The following is a 20,483-nucleotide window of genomic DNA, read 5'->3' as shown; positions in this document are numbered from 1 at the left end:
GACCTTAAATGGTATTCACTAGCGCGCTAATGCTAATCGTGATTGCTAACAGGTTAGCATAGGTCAATATTGTTGGTGTTTAAAAATTCATATGTATACATGAGAAGATAATATCAGTTAAAGTGACTTATATACTCACACTTCAACTCACATTCAACCTTAAAGCGACAATGTGTAAGATTTAGTCGGTTTTCCATTACAGACAGCTGCATTTACCGTTGTCCGTAGCTATAACAGACATGGCAGACTCCGGGGGAGTGCCACCCCCCATGAAATATCATTTAATGATAACTAGACCTACAATTATACTTAAAAGATACTAACAGTCGTATCAACACACTTATTTGCAAGTTTATGACATTTATAATCATTAATTTATTCCTTTTTAATGAAAAACGGTTTAAATCTTACACATTGTATTTAATACGTTGAAAAAAAAATAAGAGACAGGGAGAGGGGTTATTACTCAATTATTAAATGGAATATATTGGATAGTGACAGTCCAAGGCAAAAAGGATATTGGTCATGGGTGCGCTGCCGTTTGGCCAGAGAGTCCTCATCACTGATGCCGGCCATCAAGTAGCGGAGACCCGTGACCCAGGTGCGAGCTTCGTCCGAGTTGGACGTAACCAGGTCCAGGGACTCCATGTGGTTGCCATGGTAGATGGTGAAACAACAGGTCGGATCCAAGCTGCCCTCGGGATGCCGATGGAAGATGTCCGACTGGCCGCCCTCCGTCACTTTGTACAGCGAGTCGATGGTGACTGACACAGGAGTTGAGCGGGATGAAAAATTAGAAGATTATGTACTTAATGATAATCTATCCATCTAATACTGTATGTAAATACTCATTCGGCCTCAAATGGCTTTTGAAGCTAAAGCAAAGAACGTTTACATACCGACTATAAACATGAAGCAGATGACTCAGTGCACGTGCGTGTGCATGTGTCGCTGATGTCAAGCCATGGGGCGAAAACAATATAAATCCCTAGACATTTTATGAGGTAAACCTCCAGAACGTTCTAATAAAATGCAGTTTTATGATGATTGAATTACATAAAATTACATGAGGGTTTGATTACAGTATTCAAAATGTTGAATGATGTTGGTGCTTTTAAGCATGTTACAATTCTATTTCCTGACCAAAAAAAAAAAAAAAAAAAAAAACCACCTAGAGTGGTATCTCTAAGCATTTCTGCTCATTTCTGCGCTCTCGGTGGCAGCCCCGCCCAATCAGACAAAACGACAGGGTCCTCAATTTGTTATGTCACAAATTGAGCACCGCCCCCATACCACTGATGCAGATAAAGACACGCCCACATTCTTCTAGCAGTCAGTGGTACACATTCGGGTGAGAATAATGGACGCCAAAATAACTCATATTTAAAAGGAAATTGGATCATCATTGTGCAGAATATATAAGCAAATAATCACCTATATTTATCTGTAGAAATTTTAAAATAGCATAATGCAGGCAACTTTAAAATCAAAGTCAATTAAACTTTTTATTTATTTTATTTTTTTTAAATATGTACAATGTGGCCCCACTTGTCTTAACATGCTATTCTGAATAATACTGTGTTTGTAAATATTAACTACGCAGCAAAATCTATCTGTTTTTACACATCTCAGGGCAACAATTTTACCATTGACAGTCAATCAAAAATTATATCACAGTTGCACAGGGCTCACGTAACGACTGATCAAATATAGGGCTGCAGCTATCGAGTATTTTTAGCAATAAAAGATCATCCGAATCTAATACAGTATTAAAAAAATGTTTAGTGAACAATTATTATAAAAACAAAAGACCAAATGACTAACTTTCTCTTATATCACACACTTATAAATTACCAACTTTTATGATTTTTTTATGATCTGAGTGTTTGTTTAAGGTAAATTTAATCTATGGTTAGCAGCACACTATTTTCCTCCCACTCCTCTTAAATTTTGGCCAATGAGAGGAATTTAGGTCATTCTGGTATGTTAAAAAGTGATCAGAAGGAACAGCAACTGTGTCAGGCAGTGTGCCTTAAAGTCCGCAGTCTTTTTAAGTTTCTCACGGCAGCGTATATAGAGAACTCGATTGGCGCAAGCTAACGGCTAATTCATGCTAGATAAAATGGAGCCCAGTAAAACCTGGCAACAGGTGCTGTATGTAATTGTCGCGCTGTGATGTCATTTTCAGTCAACATGAAGCAAAATGGCCGCCCCCTGAACAGGTGGATTTTGCTGCTTATGTTAATGAGAATCCAGTGTTTACTCTAGGAGGGTCAGTACTGTAGAGCATATTGTAAAAAGAGATTTGGCCTCCCCTTCAAGAAAAAAAACAACAAAAAAACTTCAATTCCAGTAATGCCTTATTAATTTTTTAACTATCGAGCCATTTTGAAAGCACCTCATAAAGCAGCTCTTATTATAAAGCTAGTTGATTTGATTTCAAGCTAACCTGATTTTTTTTTTTGGTCACCATCCATTTCCCTTCATCTATATTCTTTTGTGGCTGACAGTAACAATACGGCAGTATAGTTTTATATCTCACACATAGACACACGTTTTTGGAAAGGACAAGGCACATGAGTGTGTATTTCACAAGTGCGGCTAGCGAACATATTTAAGAAGCTTATCAAACGCTGACGGTGGCAAACAGTTTCGTTTTCAAACATGTTTGTACACATCCATAGGCGTCTCAGTGGGCTGATGCTGAAAAAAACGAAATAATCCTCTCAGTGGCAGCAGCGGTAATGATCACTGACACAAATACAAATCCCACAACTTGTCAACCATTTAAGGTACCGTAATTCCCCGAATATAGGACACACTCGTGTTTAGGACGCACCCTTCATTTTAGGGTCAAATTCTGGTATTTTCTTTCTTACCGTGTATAGGACGCATGAAAAATTTGGCAACAATGTAAAAACTACAGCAAAACAGAATGAATCCGCGCCGAGTACCAAAATTATGGCATTATATTTGTGCCACAATTAAAAGCGCGCGAAAAAAAAATTGAGCGGAGAAAATCAAACTGAGCGAGGGAAAACAGATTTGGATACCAGATTGGATACTAAGCTGTCAATCAATGTGCTTTTACAAGCTCTGATTGGCTGGTTTTGTGGCACAAACGTAACGCGTGAGCAGAACTGAGCGAGCGCAGAGGACGACTGGAGCGAGCGAGAGCTCGATGTTGAGCAAACGCGATGTTGAGCGAGGGAGGGAGGAGTATCGAGAACGAGAGCGAGATGTTGAGCGCGAGAATGCTATTGCATTGGAATTTTGAGCCAGAAACTTCTTTTCAAGTACTTTTTTTTCTGCGCTCAAAATCTGTTTTCGCTCGCTCAGTTTTATTTTCAACGCTCAATTTTTTTTTCCGCGCGCTCGGAATTGTGGCACAAATATAACGCCATACAAAACCTGCTGAGTGACATCAATGAGCGCGCCGCTTGACTCAATGAAAACATTTCCTGCCCACATCCGGCTTAAATAAAAAAAGGAGACTAAGCTTCCTTAAAAGACCTTCAAAATAAAATAAAAGTATCGCAAGCTGCTCTTGAGTTTCTTTTTTTTTCTTCACGAATAAATGGTTAACCTTGTTTTGGGCTTGCCAATGTACCAAATGAAGTGGCCAGTTTCTTGGTTGTGCGCGCGCTACTGTGAATTGTGCGCGCGCTACTGTGAATTGTGCGCGAGCGTTCGTTCAAGCATGCGCGCAAACGTACTCTTGGCCTTTTCGCTCTTGCGTGATGGCTTCCAGCGGATGCAGGAGCGATGCTCATCCAGGTAAAAGAGCCTCACCAGCCCTTTGGATCCCGCCTTCAGCTTCACCATCTGCGTCCCGGACTGCATCACACTCATGCATCGCTCCACTGAAGAGGAAACGCACACAAACGCACATGTACTTATTCTGAAAAGAATAATAGAAAACAAGGTCAGTAGAGCGTGACTGTAAGACACAAATGGAGCAGGTGCGTGTTCTTTGTCTGTCTTTTAATTTGTCTCACGCGACGTGAGCGAGGTCAGAGTGCAAAGCGCATACAGAGATGCTGCTGTGGGTGGACACAAGGCTATCTATCCAGCCCTGAAAGCGGCTCATAGAATGGAGACACAGAGTCATTGATGCACAGGAAGAACGTCTCAGCCTCGCCGGTAGGAGGAAGCGACCGTCTCGGTTTCATTCAATACATCGTAAGTAGCCCACATCCTATCCCATCCAACACACAATTAGATTAGAGGCTGTTCGTCTAATAAGACTGTTGCTAAGAAAAACAGGAGCACCTACAGAGGCATCTCTTAGATCAGTGGTTCGCAACCTTTTTTCTGTTGTGTACCTCCTGTGAAATATGTTTTCTGCCAAGTTCCCTCTAACCCACAGGTGTCAAACTCAAGGCCCGGGGGCCAGAACCGGCCCGCCATATCATTTTATGTGGGCCCGACAAATGCAGTTTCTAGCTAAACTTGCAGGTTGTCTTAAAAAAAAAAATCTGTTTCAGATCTATCTTTAGAACAGTTTTTATCGGTTTCTGATTTCAAAACTAGGTAGGGAAGTAAACAAGCGAAAACGGCATTTATTAGACACTTTTTTTTCTATTTTTAAGTCCAATTTTCAGGATTTCAGAGAAATTCGGGGTATGTTCAAATTTAAGCAATGACTGTTACGGATGCTTTTTTTGGATTATTTTTTTCCTCTGACAGAAACTGTAACTACAATGTGGCCCACGATAAGAATGAGTTTGACACCTCTGCTCTAACTAGTGCAAAGCATTGTTGGGTAAAAAAAAAAAATGCTATCGGTGTCGGATTTATTTAACTTGAACCATTTGTATTGGTCCACAAAACAATCATGAACATAAAATGTCCTCTTTTGGATCATAGAAGAGATCTGTTATCAAAAGGAAATACATTATTTATGAAGAAATATTTGTCCACAAAAAATAATCAACATAAAGTGTCAGACTTGTTCTCAAAAAGAAATAACTATTAATAAATATCATAGCTAATTACGATTACTAAGTGCATGAAAATACGTGATTAGTAGATGATGCGCATCATTAAAAGATGAATGTGGCAAAACTTTAAATATGTTTTTTTTGCAAAACTAGGAATTTCAACATGGCATCATTCCAATTCCTTTAACTACAGTAATTTATGAGCTAACACAATGTATTATGTATAATTTTCAGAGATATTTGCTTGATTTTTTTGTGAAAATGCATCATAAATTATATACATACATACATACATGTCATAATTGCCAATATCAATATACCATGTAATATTTGCCATTATCAATATAAAAAAAAGAAGTGTGTTCCAAAATATATATGTTATTATGTTATACATATATTTAGATGATCTGAACTCTCAAGCCTGATGCCAGAATGGAATGTTCTCATACTTTTGGCTTATATGACACATGCATACAGTATAACAGGGTTCGCCTTTGTGAAATCTTCTCTAACGATTGGTGCGAAGAGCGACAGTTTTGAAATCAAGTAACACAAAAGATCTTCAATCATATTTCCTGTTATGCACAAAATTCATATACTATGTAAGGATACTGATCATGTTAATGATTTCACACAAAATTATTAAATAGACAAATGTTGAAACACAATTTTTTGTTTAAATATTGCCTAGAAAAAAAAAAAAATCACAATTTCTGATCACTGGTGAGCTATTTTTGGAACAGACAGACCATCTTTTTTTTTTTTGCAACAGCCCTGTGGGCACAAGGCTGATGACCTCTGTCATAGAATTGGATGTGTGTGCCAGAAGCAGAGAGCAGGCTGAAGCTGATAACTACAGAGTGTTGTGAAATGATGACCGGACGGATGGAAATAACTGTGAGACGACAACACGTCGTGTTCAACGGCAACGCGCTTCACTGCCTGACGCTGCCCGGCGTCATTCAACACATCAAAGATACACTTTTTTTTTTCCAGTTGAGAGGACATTAACTATTAAGTTCTTTATTTTAGTGTTGTTAGGATATGTTATGTCTGATATTAATATCAGTTAAAAATATAATATAATATAAGAGATAGATAGATAGATAGATAGATAGATAGATAGATAGATAGATAGATAGATAGATAGATAGATAGATAGATATGCTAGCTAGCAAGATAGATAGATAGATATGCTAGCTAGCAAGATAGATAGATATGCTAGCTAGCAAGATAGATATGCTAGCTAGCAAGATAGATATGCAAGCTAGCAAGATAGATATGCAAGCTAGCAAGATAGATATGCAAGCTAGCAAGATAGATAGATAGATAGATAGATAGATAGATAGACAGATATGCTAGCTAGCAAGATAGATAGACAGATATGCTAGCTAGCAAGATAGATAGATAGATATGCTAGCTAGCAAGATAGATAGATAGATATGCTAGCTAGCAAGATAGATAGATAGATATGCTAGCTAGCAAGATAGATAGATAGATATGCTAGCTAGCAAGATAGATATGCTAGCTAGCAAGATAGATATGCAAGCTAGCAAGATAGATATGCAAGCTAGCAAGCTAGCAAGATAGATAGATAGATAGATAGATAGATAGATAGATAGATAGATAGATAGATAGATAGATAGATAGATAGATAGATAGATAGATAGATAGATAGATAGATAGATAGATAGATAGATAGATAGATAGATAGATATGCCTTATTTCAAGCTAGGTAGATAGATAGATATACATACATACATACATATAAGTTTATATTGGTCTACTTCTATAGCAGTCCATCACAGAACCCCACCCCTGCTGTATTTATTTTATTATTTTAATGCGGTACAATTTCATGTTTGAAAATAAATTTGGGAATGATATTTCATACCAACTGTTGGTGAAGACAGTTCCTTCTTTAAAAAAGGAGCATTTGATCAACTCTATTGTGAAATTTCACGTGTAAAAAAATAAATAAACAAAAGCATGTAACTTTCTGGCTGATATAGTATTGGACTGATATCAGTATTGGACACTGCTCTTGGCTAAAGCATCAGTATCATATCAGAAGTGACGTCATGTCAAGTCAAATTTGATTCAAAAAGCACATTTAAAAAGACCATATACACAGAAAATGACATTGCAAATAATAACATAAAACAAATGAAACAAGCAAAAAAGTTTTATTGGCACTCCCCTATTTTATTTTAGGAATAATATTACGCAATGTTAGCAGTATTGAGTATTTTACATCTAACAAAAAGATGGAGAAATAGGATAAAAATGCCCACAATCCAAAAGTCGACTGTACATGTCAGAGTTTATTGGAAAATCGCCACATATAAGATCAGCTGTAATTAATACTATATACAGTAAGTAAGCACAGCCAGCCTTCTGGTTTTATTTTATCCGTGAAATTATCAGTAGGTGCTGCTGTTTTGATTAACACCTCATTTCATAATCTTAAATTCGTTACGACACATTTTGTAACAACATTTTCTAGTACAGGCACGACCACTGTGTAAAGGAATACAGTATTCAATGGCCCAAACAAAGAGCAATAAATGTCCATAAATGTCCACATATGTCGATCCCGGGAGCATCGGAAATTTTTTATTCCAGCGCGATATACTCATAATGATTCAGCAAGCCAAATGGCCATTGAAAATGTTGCAGTAATCTTTTATGTTACACTGCCAATTGCACACAGACTTGAGCGACGTCTACTGCTTCCACAACGAGGATTCTGCCCTCATTCCTCGGCATCCGTTGAGCATATCCGCACGCCAGTTATATATGCAATCAGATGTATATTTTATAAGGAGCAGGTCGTATGTCCTCAGGAAAAGTTTCGCGAAGAAACCCATATTCAATATTCCGCAAGGACAATATATTCACAAAAAGATATAGACTTACTGTACACACAGTAGAGTATCCTAGACTTTAGATAAAAGTGTTACTATATATTGTACCGACCTCAGCACTACTTTAATTCTCTAGAGGATTGCAAAAACTTAAAAAAAATAAAAAAAATCTCTATTGTGAGAAGAATTGATTGAGGCAATGGAGTGCTGTCAAATTACTGTAAGAGGAGGTGAATCATTTGAAGACTCAACTTCATATATTTTTATTTCCATGATGGCCACAGCACCCCCCGATGAAACTTTTTTTTGTACTTATGGCGTGATTCTGATATTGTAGGTTAGAGTTATCTCCGATACTAATCCGATACAACATCAGCAGGAATGATACATGCCATTATTTAGTTTTTGTTAGCAAATAGTCAGCAACGGAATGTATGAGAAAATATGATCCATTTATATCAAATATTTGGATTACATAAATCAAACCCCAAACAAAAAATTAAGTCTGAAATGAAATGCTTGGATAGGAGTGCTAATATTGGATATTTTTTATGCAGACCAATGTAATTCAAAACAAGAATGGGCAAAAAAAAAAAAAAAACGATATTAAGTATTATTTCAGGCCGATACCTGCCCTTAATTCCAGGTATCAGTACTCGCAACGGCAGCTGATACTATTATGGGCCACTCTTTTTAAGCAGTTTAACGATTATGAACCAGAAATGACAAATTTGCCAAATAGAAAATTGTAAATAATTTCATGAAATTTGTAGCAATTTTGAATAGCTACATAATTCTTTCAAATGATCAGTTATTGTTTTGGGTCGGAATTTGTACCAGTATTAGTGGTATTGATACTTGGTATCAGTATTTGTGAGTTCTCATATTGTTTCGGGCATCCTGTCATAACCCATTACCTTACCTAACTAGCATACGAGGCTAAATAAAAGGCAAACTTGAAGTTTCAATTCTGCTTTTGATTGCACACGAGATGCATTTAAGGACTAACAATAAAACCGGACATCTCAGACGTTGACAACAACAAAAAACATGAATGAATCAAACATACCAACAAGAAAAAGTCATATTGTGGGTGGTGGAGACAACTTTTTCATCAACTACTGGAGGAAAGGTTTAAAAAAAAAAATTTTTTTTAATCCACAAATTTGTGATTTACTGATAGATTCTGACAGAATTGGAGGATACTTCAAGGTCTTGACAAAAGAGCATTGTAGCTTTTATGGCTGTCGTGGGAGTATGGAGTGGCCAGGCCATCAAGAGCCTTGTTCTTCTCATGAATAAATATGACTCCCCGGTGGTTAAAATGGACCTGATCTCAGGTGGAAAAAATATGGTGATGGGCCACCAACCCACCATTTTGGCAGGCGATTCCTCGCATGGACGATTCATTTATGATTTATTAGAATACAAAAAGACTGCAAACTTAGTGACACCATTGAATGTGGGCATCCACTAGCTGTTTTTCAACAAAATCAGATTTGCAGCCAGATATTTTTCACAACAGGTGACTTTTCACCATATCTTCCACCAATCTACGTCTTGGACATGAAAAAAATGTGTTGTGCAATCTACAATCTGACTGAAGTTCAAAACAAAACCATCTAACATTGAAAAAAAAACGAAAGAAATTGCCAAATCTACAATAATAATCTTCCGGAACTTATTTCCGAGCGGAAAACATGGCGTGCGAACTATCGCTTATGGAAGTTCGCCGGTACAAACACATTTACGATTCGTCTGAAAAGGAATACCGTGACCTAAAAACCGTACACAACTGCTGGCGAGCACCACGTTGGGGAGAGATTTTAAAACAACCAGAATTTCTGCATGTTTTTGCTGCAATCATTCACTTTTTCGGTGCCAAGCGTTATCGGAAAAGGCAACCTCGAGAATGCCAGACGATTTTCAGCATTTTCACTCATTTTTTAAGGTCGACAGAAAATTGTGTGCTATGTCTATGTAAACATGGGTGCTATCACCCAAGTGCGTTCTTAGAATTACAAGTATGTAATATATGTATGGCAACACTGCCATCCAGTGGTCACAGTTATCACCACAGTAATCAATTGGCTTAATATTAGATAAGCACTAGTCAATGGTGTCAGCTAACTTTCATAAAAAATGTATTTGACGAGAATTTTAACATTTTTATGACTATTTTAAAAGGTGAGAATTCTCATCCATGGATGTACGGCTTTCTTCCCCAACGTGAGCAACGCTGCCATCCAGTGGTCACGGTTCATCACTACAGTGCTCAATTGCCTTAATATTAAAATGCACACTCGTCAAGGGTGTTAGCTCCTCTTTCATTAAAAAAATAAAAAAGAGAATTCTCGTCATTGGCACACGTGTTTTAAAAGATGACGAGAATTTTAACATTTTATGACTATTTTAAAAGGTGAGAATTCTCACCCATGGATGTACGGCTTTCTTCCCCAACGTGAGCAACGCTGCCATCCAGTGGTCACGGTTCATCACTACAGTGCTCAATTGCCTTAATATTAAAACGCACACTCGTCAAGGGTGTTAGCTCCCCTTTCATTAAAAAAAAAAAAATTCTCGTCATTGGCACGTGTTTTAAAAGATGAAAATTCTCATCCTTGGCACTGAAAGAGTTGAAAAATAGGTTGCTGAACTCTTTTATTGTAAGATAAAAGTAATTAATCAGACACAAGGATTTAGGCAAAGTGTGGATTATTTATCTGGCGCTTCTGAAGCCCACAGCTTCATTAACGGATGGATCTTAACTGCAGCCAATGTCGGACTGTCGGCCTATTGATTTACAATCTACAGTTCCGGCTCCAGAGAGCGAGAGAGACAGACTCTATTCTTCTGGGTGTCGTATCTCAGTTGGTTTCAGGCTACAAAATGCATGAGCCTGGCGCGACAAGCTTCTAGCAAGACGTACAATTACGTAACATCGTAAATACGGGCCGGACGGGGGGAAACCGCACACACCGCTATCACCGGAGAACAGCATAATTCTCTTAGTGTGTAAATGTGTGAGACTTTTTTTCCCTGGGAAAAACGGAGAAGGGGGGAAAACAAACTAAAAGAGAATGTGCAAGTATGCATTGATTTATTTATTATTATCCGCGCTAGCACAAGGCGGTATTCTTTAAATAGAAGGAAAACATGTGCAGGCATTTGCCATTTTCTCTTGATGTGTAATGTAGACACCGGACGACTTTTATCATTTTTAAATCGGAAAGTGGGAGTGGTTAGCATGTAGGCTTCGATGTTCTGGGTTGAAATTGCGTTTTCCAAAATGTCTATCAGTGTGAACAACAAGAAAAAATCAAATAAAAAAACAGCTTGTTCTTTTAAGTAGTTTTCTAAGGTGCTGTACTGCCACCTACAGGGCTGGAGTCAAACCGTACCAACTGAGCAACTTTCCTTTATCACAATATCCTTAATTTAATACTAGAAAATAGTTTGAAACAAACTTCATTGGGCTAATCGTCCATCAGTCACAAAAGACATTAGCTGCCTTTTCCATGACAAAATTCTGCGGTTGTTTTCAGTACGCAATATGTAATTCTCTTGTTTTAATTTCGGACAACGGGACAATGAACTGGGAATGGCGATAAAAATCGTTGTCTTTTCAATAAGAATTGTTCACTTTCTGCCAAATTGCCGCTGCTGGTTGTGGTCTTCCCTCGACTAAAAGCCATTTTAGCCTTCATCAGATTAGCGACAAAAAAACTGATGTTCCCTCAACTAAATGATCTGCGAAGCTACAATCAGGCTAAATTTCACCTTGTCACTTTCCACTGTGCAATATTGTGTCAGGAAAAATCAATTTTCAATCTGTCATATTTAAGGCTGTAAATACCCTGAGAATATTTCAGATTGGAGAAAATATGACAGAATTGATTTTTTTTTCCCCCTTAATAGAAAAAAGATTGCATCTTTAACCTTTTTCTTGCTGCCTCCTATTCCAGGGAGCTACAGTATCTCATGAGAGCTTTGAAGCGGCAAATTCAAACATATTTTAATGGCAGAGAAAATAGCGGTCGAACAAAGCGCGTCCTCTCTTTGATGCTCGCGACGAAGATCAAGCCGGGACACGTTGAGCGCCCCACTCACCCATGTCACATTAGCACACACTTTTATCATCTTTTCCAAACACAATGAAGGCTCTTCAAGATTTTTTTCATTTGAAAACATCACAAAGGACATTCATTTTACAAACCCGCCACACTTTGGGAGAATAGGCTTGAAAAGTCTTGCGCGAAAAAATGTTTCTTGGCTTTTTTTTAAAAAAACGCTTGAGCTGAATTTACTCTGCATGGTTCAAGTGGCACAATTCAGAGTTTTCTGCTCTCAAGTGGCACAAATGAGACGTGCGTCATTGCAGCGTTAATGGAATTAGATATCTTCAGATCTGAAGCGGTCCTCTTCCGAATATGAATACAAGTTTGATGCATATCAGATATTTGCGCCATGTTTGAGCGCGGCGTAAAAAAAAAACAGATCAGATAATCAGGCAAGCTTGATGTCATCGGAATACACTGAAGGGCGATGTCCACGTTAGAGGTTGAATTAATCAGTCGACGAGTTTAGTGGTTCTCGAAAAAACTTGAGAGCATCTGAAGGGGCTTCAGCGAGCAGGTGAGATTTTAAGAGGGTTTCAGCAGGTAATAGCAAATCTAATTTAATGCTTTTTCATATTTTCATGACAAGAACAGATTTTTTCAAATTAAGAGCAGATTAATTGGAACATGAAGCAACGTATCACCAACTTCTACAGTGCCAGTATATTTAGCATTTTTCACTCATCTTTCAAGGCCGACAGAATATTGCGTGCTATGTTTACGTAAACATGGTTGGTGTCACATGAAAGCTTAAGTTCAGTTCCTTACTTAGAATACCAAGTATGTAATATATGTGTTTATGTGAGGCAACACTGCCATCCAGTGGTCACAGTTATCACTACAGTGCTCAGTTGGCTTAATATTAGATAAACACTAGTCAAGGGTGTCAGCTACCCTACATTAAAAAAAACATATTTGATGAGAATTTCATTATATATTATTTTTATAACTATTTTAAAAGATGAGAATTCTCATCCAAGAGTTACGTTTTATGTGGACGCATATTGTCACGAGTGATGCAATTTTGCAGCAGATGAGCCGGAAATAAAACAGATAATGTGACACAATCTAGCTTCTGGAGTTGCTGAAAAAAATATTCCTAAAGATACCACGACAAATGTAGTTCTGAAGTTTAATATATCATACATGGATGGGTAATTTTCGATCCAAAAATGCTTTGCGTACTGTTCTGGGCCATGTTTTGACAATCCGTGCAATATTTTAGCCTCTTGTTTTTTTGTATGCTTTCCCTTTGATATCATACATCAAAAAAGGCCAACTTGGGTCAAAATTTCCCCCAGGGGTTAAACAAAGTGACCGGCAGAGAGGATTGAAGCCTACATATAGTGAAGCACCATTCATATCAGCAGAAAAATTGTCAAAAAATGCTCTGACATCAAACTGTATGCTAACATGTATGGAACTTTATATGTCATAAAAACACAACTGACATCACAATACTTACAGTAAGTACCGTATTTTCCGCACTATAAGGCGCACCGGATTATAAGGCGCACCCTCAATTAATGACATATTTTAAAACTTTTTCCATATATAAAGTGCACCGGATTATAAGGCGCACCCTCAATTAATGACAAATTTTAAAACTTTTTCAATCACAATATGGTAATACTCAAAGTAATAACAATAATAACTCTAAACTCTCAATAGCATAATAACCCAATGTCAATATGAGCAACCTTGTTCAACTGTAAACAGACAAAAGAAACAGGTAAAGCTTACTTTATCACTTCATTCCCCATCCACAAATCCCAATCTCAATACCGATCCATATATAAGGCGCACCTGATTATAAGGCGCACCATCAGCGTTTTAAAAATATTGAAGCTTTTAGGTGCGCCTTATAGTGCGGAAAATACTGTAAAGAAAGCAAAATACACTTGTTAGTAAATCTTTTATACGCTTACTAAGCTGAATTCTCACATGAAGACGACTCCACTGTACATTATTCATAACCTGACCTCAAGCCTCCACAACCAAAATTGAAAAAAGGCCCGCGCTCAAAGTTCATCCGTACACAACTTCAAACATTCCTTTTTTTTTTTTGTCCAGTCGCTTCCACATTGACTGACGGACAAGCAAACACCTAAAATGCATCGGTGACAGATGGTCGAATCCACGTCAAATCAGACAGCACAAGTAATGAGCGTCCCTTCACCTCACGCAGGATCAAAGACGACGGGAAGAGAGAGCCGCGCGGTCGTCGCGGGGATACTGCCGATGCATAAACATGAGCTTCTGCTTCTTTCTTTGCTTCTTTAAATAGCGGCGACGGCGGCAGCAGCATGCCAAATACATGATCAATATGCAACATGTTTGTCCACAAACGCACACGTCGTGTATAAGTCATCAGAGCAGAGCTAACTAGACAGCAACGAAACATACGAGTGAGCGGTGGTGCAGAACCGCCTTCTGTTTACGTTGTTATACACTTGGACGGCGTGATGCAAGCCAAGGCAACAATATAAATTATAATATTGCGATGCTTGGAATTGTTGGAAAATCCCTACTGGCTCAGAAATGTTGAGCTGCTTTTAGCTGGAGCCCTTGGCGCCTTCCCTTTCCCTTACATTCAATTTATTAGGTACACAAAGGCGCACTAAAGCCGCAGTTCTCAAATGGGGGCACCTGAAGGCTCTTCGGGGGCAAATCTAATTCAATGCAGTGGGGAAAAAAAACAACTTTGGTTTTATTTTCAAGTTGAAAGAAAATCAATTGGAACAAGAAGGCTCGAATGAATAACCCGCAAAACGACCTAATTTGTTTGGATTGAATACAGTTTGTTACCCATGTAAAAAAAAATATTATTTATTTAAATATGCTTGTAATCAATTAGTTTGATTAGAATATTTTACTGTCCCTTTATCCCTCTTTAAATTGTATGCATTTTTGTTACTCTTCTATTTTTTTGTCTAATATTATTTATTTTACTAATGTATGCCATATATTAAGTTTATATACATGTTTATAGTTCTGCTTCTGTCTTATTATTGTATTTTTTTTCTGTCTGTCATTTTAAATGATTAGCTTTATTTCTTTAAATATGCAAATTACGTGATTTTTTTTTAGTTTATTTCCAGTATTTTTGTCATTATGTATTCTGTGTATTTTTACAAATTTTTATTCATGTCATGTATTGAGTTTATCCACATTTAGATGAATGTTTCTGACTTATTTTTTATGTATTACTGTGATTGATTGAATTATTTTTATTTAGTTTTACTACTGGTTTATCTCCTATGTATTTCATGTATTTTTGCCGTTCTTTTATTGTTCTGTCCAATTTGTTTTTATTATTCTATGTTATTCATCATTTATTTTATACACACATTCATATATTTCTGTTTTTTTATTGGATATATTCTCATTTAATTTATTCAGTTCATTTTACTTTTTTATTTTACCTTCTATATTTCATATATTTAATGATCGTGTCACTTCTATTGCTATCCTATTTTTCTCATTGTATCATTTTTTTATATTATTTATTTAGTTGTATACTTTTTTTTGCATATTTTGTATCAAATTTATTCTGTCTGTTGTTTTATTTTGTTTATTTTTCTTTATTTATTCTATGTGATTTACATTTTATTTATAGAAAAAATACTTCCTTTTTTGTCACATTTTTTCAATGTGCATCACAATATTCTAATATTTCGACTTTCTCATGTAGCAAAATGAAAAATAGCACTCAATATGTTTAATTATATCTCGATGCCACAACCACAACACTAAAAATACTGGGAAATTTATAATAGAATAATATACAATCTGTAACACGTCTTGATTCGTGCAATCAAATCCAAAATAATTCACCCCAGACAAATCGTCCATAAATTTCAAACACATGCTCACCTATGAGTGTCAATCGGCATTTCGGGGGTGCCGCCAGGGTGCCGCCAATATGCTCAATGTTGCGCGCCAGCAGGGTCGCGACGGCTAACACCGCCGACTTCTCTGCCGAGCCGCAAACCAAAGTGGCTGGCGCTTTGTGTGCGGTGGGACCAAAGAGCGAAAAATATATTTCCTCCATTTTTTTGCTTCCTCTCCAGGAAAAACAAAAAAAGTTTACAAAACACACACACACGCAAAAAGTTGTCCGAAAAGTAGTCAGTTGTGCCGCCAGTGGCTATTACACTCCTGATAGACAGTCCACAGAAGCATTCTTTCTGCAAAGCACAAACGGTGGCTGAGGAGCTCCCGCTGCTTTTCCTCGTCCTCTGATGTGTCTCAGCACCTTCATCTCCTTGCTGAGAACCACACATACACACACACCTTCCTCCTGGTCATCTACTCTCCTCTCCATCCTCCCACCTCCTTGAGCTGATGCACACGTTTAGCCTGTTAAATTGCTATTGTTGAGCGGATGATGATAAAGTGAGGCAGACGCGCACACGGACAAGTCTCCCGCTTCCCGGTGCACTTAGAGGGTCAGCCGGCATGATGCGAAGGAGATAACGGCCCATGTGTGACATAACATCCATAATAGTGCAGTGGCGTCGCCACGTGACACGGGGGAAAAGTCAGGCCACCCATCTGTCCGTTACACACTCCGATGCTTCCAACCGCAGACGTATCTGTCGGTTTTATCGTGAGTTAGTAAACAAGGGGAAACACCAAGCGTTTTTGCTCTTGTTCCCAGGGAATTTTAGAGACAAAGAACACATGAGACACGGCAGAGCAAAATGAGATGGAAATTACGCGGGTAGATTCCAAAAGATCCGTATAGGTTCCCCGGGTACGTATCAGAAAAATTATGTCGACAATCGGAGCAACAACTGTGACACGGTCTCGTGTAAGGCAAATGACAGCTTGATCTGATGAAATGAGACAGCGCTTGTGCAAAATTGAACACGAAATCTGGAGGAAACTGTTTCATTTTCTGCATTGTCACCAAAATCCAGATATTCACATTTAACCCTTGTGGAGTATTTTGACCATTTTTATATAATTTTCTTCCACAACATTCTTGAAGTATTCTAGACAAAGGATGGCACAATCCTGGTAGTGTGATTACAAAGTGGTCGTGCCAAGTTGAACTTTGACATGTTGTCGACATCTGGGAGAAATTTCAGCTCCCTCGCATCTTCTTTCAATGCTTTCCCTTTGAGGTAAATATCAAAGGATTGGACAAAGTGCCACACGTGGGTTGGCTTGGAAAAGGTAAATCAACTAACTAATTTTGAGTCTGTTCTTTTATTTGGGGCGAATCTCGTTTGGTTTTCTCCCTTCAAACGTCTTCAAGGGGTTCAAAATGTCACTGCTCACGTCTTAACTGGAACACATAAGAGGGAGCACAAATTCTTATTCTCCTTTTTGGCTTATCCCTTCAAAGGTTCCCACATTGAATCAAATGCTCCATCAAAGTCTGTTTCGTGCATCTTCTTCTCTCATCTTCTCTCCTGCCTGGCAATTCAAAACTCAGCATCCTTCTGCTTATTTATTGACTATCTTATCTCTGGACATGCCTGAACCATCTCAGTCCAGCTTCTCGGACTTGATCTCCAAAAACTCGAACATAAGCTGTCCCACTGTATTTATTCCTGACCGTCTCCACTCCCAGAAAGAACCTCAGCATCTTCATCTCCGGTATCTTCAGCTCTGCCTCCTGTCTTTGCCTCAATGGAATTGTCTCCAGGCCAAACAGCATCGCTGGTCTCACCACAGTTTTGGACACATTTCCTTTCATTTGATCTGAAACTCCTCTATCACACCTGACACTTTGAACACGAAAACATTTAGAAAAAAATACTGTACGAGCAACATGAAAGGTTATGAAATATTGGGAAATGACTCGCGAACACACATGCGCACAAACACACACGCACGGAGTTTTTTTCTATCATAGTGGGGTCATCTCATTGACAACGATTTAGCATTCTATAACCCTAGCTAACCTTAAACATCGCGACAAATTGTCGAATCCTTGTGCTTCTCAATAAAAATAAAACAACTTTCAACAACTGGTAACTACTTTTTTACAGTGTTATATAGATTACAGCTTAGTCTGAAACTGAAAAAAAAAAATACTAAGTGTATCAAATTACCTGAAGTTAAAAAAAAATGATGGGAAATCTTATTTTACTGCAATAGACTTTACATGGCAAAAACAAAGCCTTTTCCCTGGGGTCATCCATGCCCCCCCCCCCCCCCCCCCCTACACATTGCCTCGCACATCCCAGGGGACCATGCCCCACAATTCCTTACCCTAAACTCAATCAAAATCCAATTGAAACCTATATTCTAAACGCAAGTCTTGACCCTAAAAAAAAAGGTCCCAACAAGCGCAGGAGGTCCTTGGGATTCGCTCTCGTATATAGCAAAAAACAAGCGCGCACACAACCACACACACACGAACACACACTTATCTAACAGTCACTCTCCTCTGCTAATTAGGAAGCGCTCAAGGCGGCGCTTAAGTCGCCTGTGCTACAAATGAGTTGCCAGGTTTCCCTCGGGGTGGCCAGCGCATAAAAACAAACACGTGACTAGTGTGGCATGATAATATGTGTACACCGACCGTTCCGCAGAAGGAGGAGGGTGGGGGGGGGGGGGGGGGGGGGGGGGGCTCCCCGAGTGGAGGAGTTGAGTTCCGACATCAAAGCTCGGGAAGTGAAGTCTTCATTATGGTGTGTGCGCGCGTATGTGTCAGCACATATTGATGTTGACTTCCCCTGCGAGGTTTAAACCGCTTCTTTCTTCCTTCCTCGGAAAAACGGTGAGGCTGCATGGCTATGAGCGGATTGAGATAGGATGCTTGGCAGCTCAGCCACTCTGTCAAGCAAACTGACTGATCTCCAGGAGCCTCAGAAGGGGCGTGGACGCTCATCCGGGCGCACCCGATGGGTGCGAGATGTGTTAATAAGCAGGCAGAGCTTCTGGCTAGGTTTTTAATAACATGTTTGAGTAGAAGCGTTCCCACTCAAACAGGTGGAAAGCTCTTTGGATGCTCTTAATGCTGATGAGTTTTTAAAGATGATTTGTAGCATCTAATCAGCGAAGAATGGTGGGGGTGGTCCCATGATATGCTGCTGATGGAACTGGTTCATTTGTATTTATAGATGATGAAGCAGTAGAGAATTCTGAAGAGTTTCGAGCAATGTCATCTGCTCATATTGGGCTAAATGATTCGGAAAGCATCGGACGGCGCTCCACGGTGCAGGTGGACTATATCCGAAGCACATCGCAAAAGCAAAGCGAGGTTTTAGTTGGCGGGAAATTGAATCTTAACCTGATCTGAATCTGATGGTGCGTTTCTCTTTTTGGATATAAAACTGAAGGGAAATGGCCCAAGAAGAAGGAGTGATTTAAGAAAATTCCGGCAGAAGCCTGGCAAAGCATCATCAGGACTAAAATAGTGTTTACTGATGTTTATGCATTTCATACTTTTGGATGGAAATGACTGCAAAGGATTTGCACATGAAAAAAATGAAAACCATTCTCCACCTTTCACCTGAAATAACACTTGTGCAGGGCCGTATTTTCCGCACTATAAGGCGCACCTAAAAGCCTTATTTTTTTTAAAAAGCTGATGGTGCGCCTTATAATCAGGCGCGCCTTATATATGGATCAATATGCAGATTGGGATTCGTAGATGGGGAACGAAGTGATAAAGTAAGCTTTACCTGTTTCTTTTGTGTGTTTACAGTTGAACAAGGTTGCGGGTAATGACATTGAGTTATTATGCTATTGAGAGTTATTATTTGAGTTATTATTGTTATTACTTTGAATATTGCTATATTGTGATTGAAAACGTTTTAAAATATGACATTAATTGAGGGTGCGCCTTATATATGGAAAAAAATGTATATGTCATTAATTGAGGTTGCGCCTTATAATCCGGTGCGCCTTATAGTGCGGAAAATACGGTAATTGCGGCTAACCTTTTTTCTGAGGGTGGTCATGTGACATTAGCAAGTTGAACCGTGAATCTTTGAGTTGGCTCCTTTAAAGCCAAAAAGATGAGATGTGTCGATGTTTTAATATTTATGGTCATGACCGGATGAGTGTTTGAGTTTGTCCATTAATATGTCCTATTATTTGCTCAAATAACTGAAAAACTGGAGCGTTTAACATATTGAGACATTTTCAGGGAGAAAACTGTTGAAAATTGTTTTTCAAACACACTTTAAAATTGCTGCTTGGGTAACTGCCAATCGCAGCTCAGCTTGCGAAAGTGACATCACCAAACCCAGAAAAAGGTGAGTCTGTAATTTGCCGTTACCCGAGTGTGATGTTTTGTAGACAAGTGGGAAAATGTGTTTTTATAAGTATTCACTGAAATACATGAAAAATAATATACTGTAGTTTTCAATTCACCTCATTCACCGCCACCCGCTTTACAGTAAAATACATTTTTTACTCATAAAGCCGTCGAGGTCACGGTTAAAATGAATCTTTGACGTCTAAAGCCGTCAATGGCAGTGAATGAGTTAATTATAGACAACGTATGAACTTTTTATTGCTGAAAATCGCTAAACTAGTAAAGTCAAAAAGTCTAATTTGGGTTCCAATCCAGATGTAAACTGAAAAGT

The 20,483-nt window shown here is 38.4% G+C and overlaps 1 protein-coding gene across 1 annotated transcript in view; it reads right to left on the bottom strand.

Annotated features, from left to right (window-relative positions):
* Positions 1 to 20,483, bottom strand: part of plch1 (phospholipase C, eta 1) — a 64,933-nt gene that overhangs the window by 33,458 nt on the left and 10,992 nt on the right. Inside the window, exons 3-4 of the mRNA XM_088427648.1 lie at positions 3,717 to 3,863; positions 521 to 764 (exon numbers count right to left, since the gene is read on the bottom strand). Coding sequence (XP_088283774.1) covers positions 521 to 764; positions 3,717 to 3,863 — 391 coding nt within the window. The remainder of the gene's footprint in view (positions 1 to 520; positions 765 to 3,716; positions 3,864 to 20,483) is intronic.

Source organism: Hippichthys cyanospilos, chromosome 11 (assembly GCF_059441005.1).
Source record: "Hippichthys cyanospilos isolate Australia breed blue-spotted pipefish chromosome 11, RoL_Hcya_1.0, whole genome shotgun sequence".
NCBI lineage: Eukaryota > Metazoa > Chordata > Actinopteri > Syngnathiformes > Syngnathidae > Hippichthys > Hippichthys cyanospilos.
Note: the sequence above shows the minus strand (reverse complement) of the source record. Positions and strands in the feature narration are given on the sequence as shown.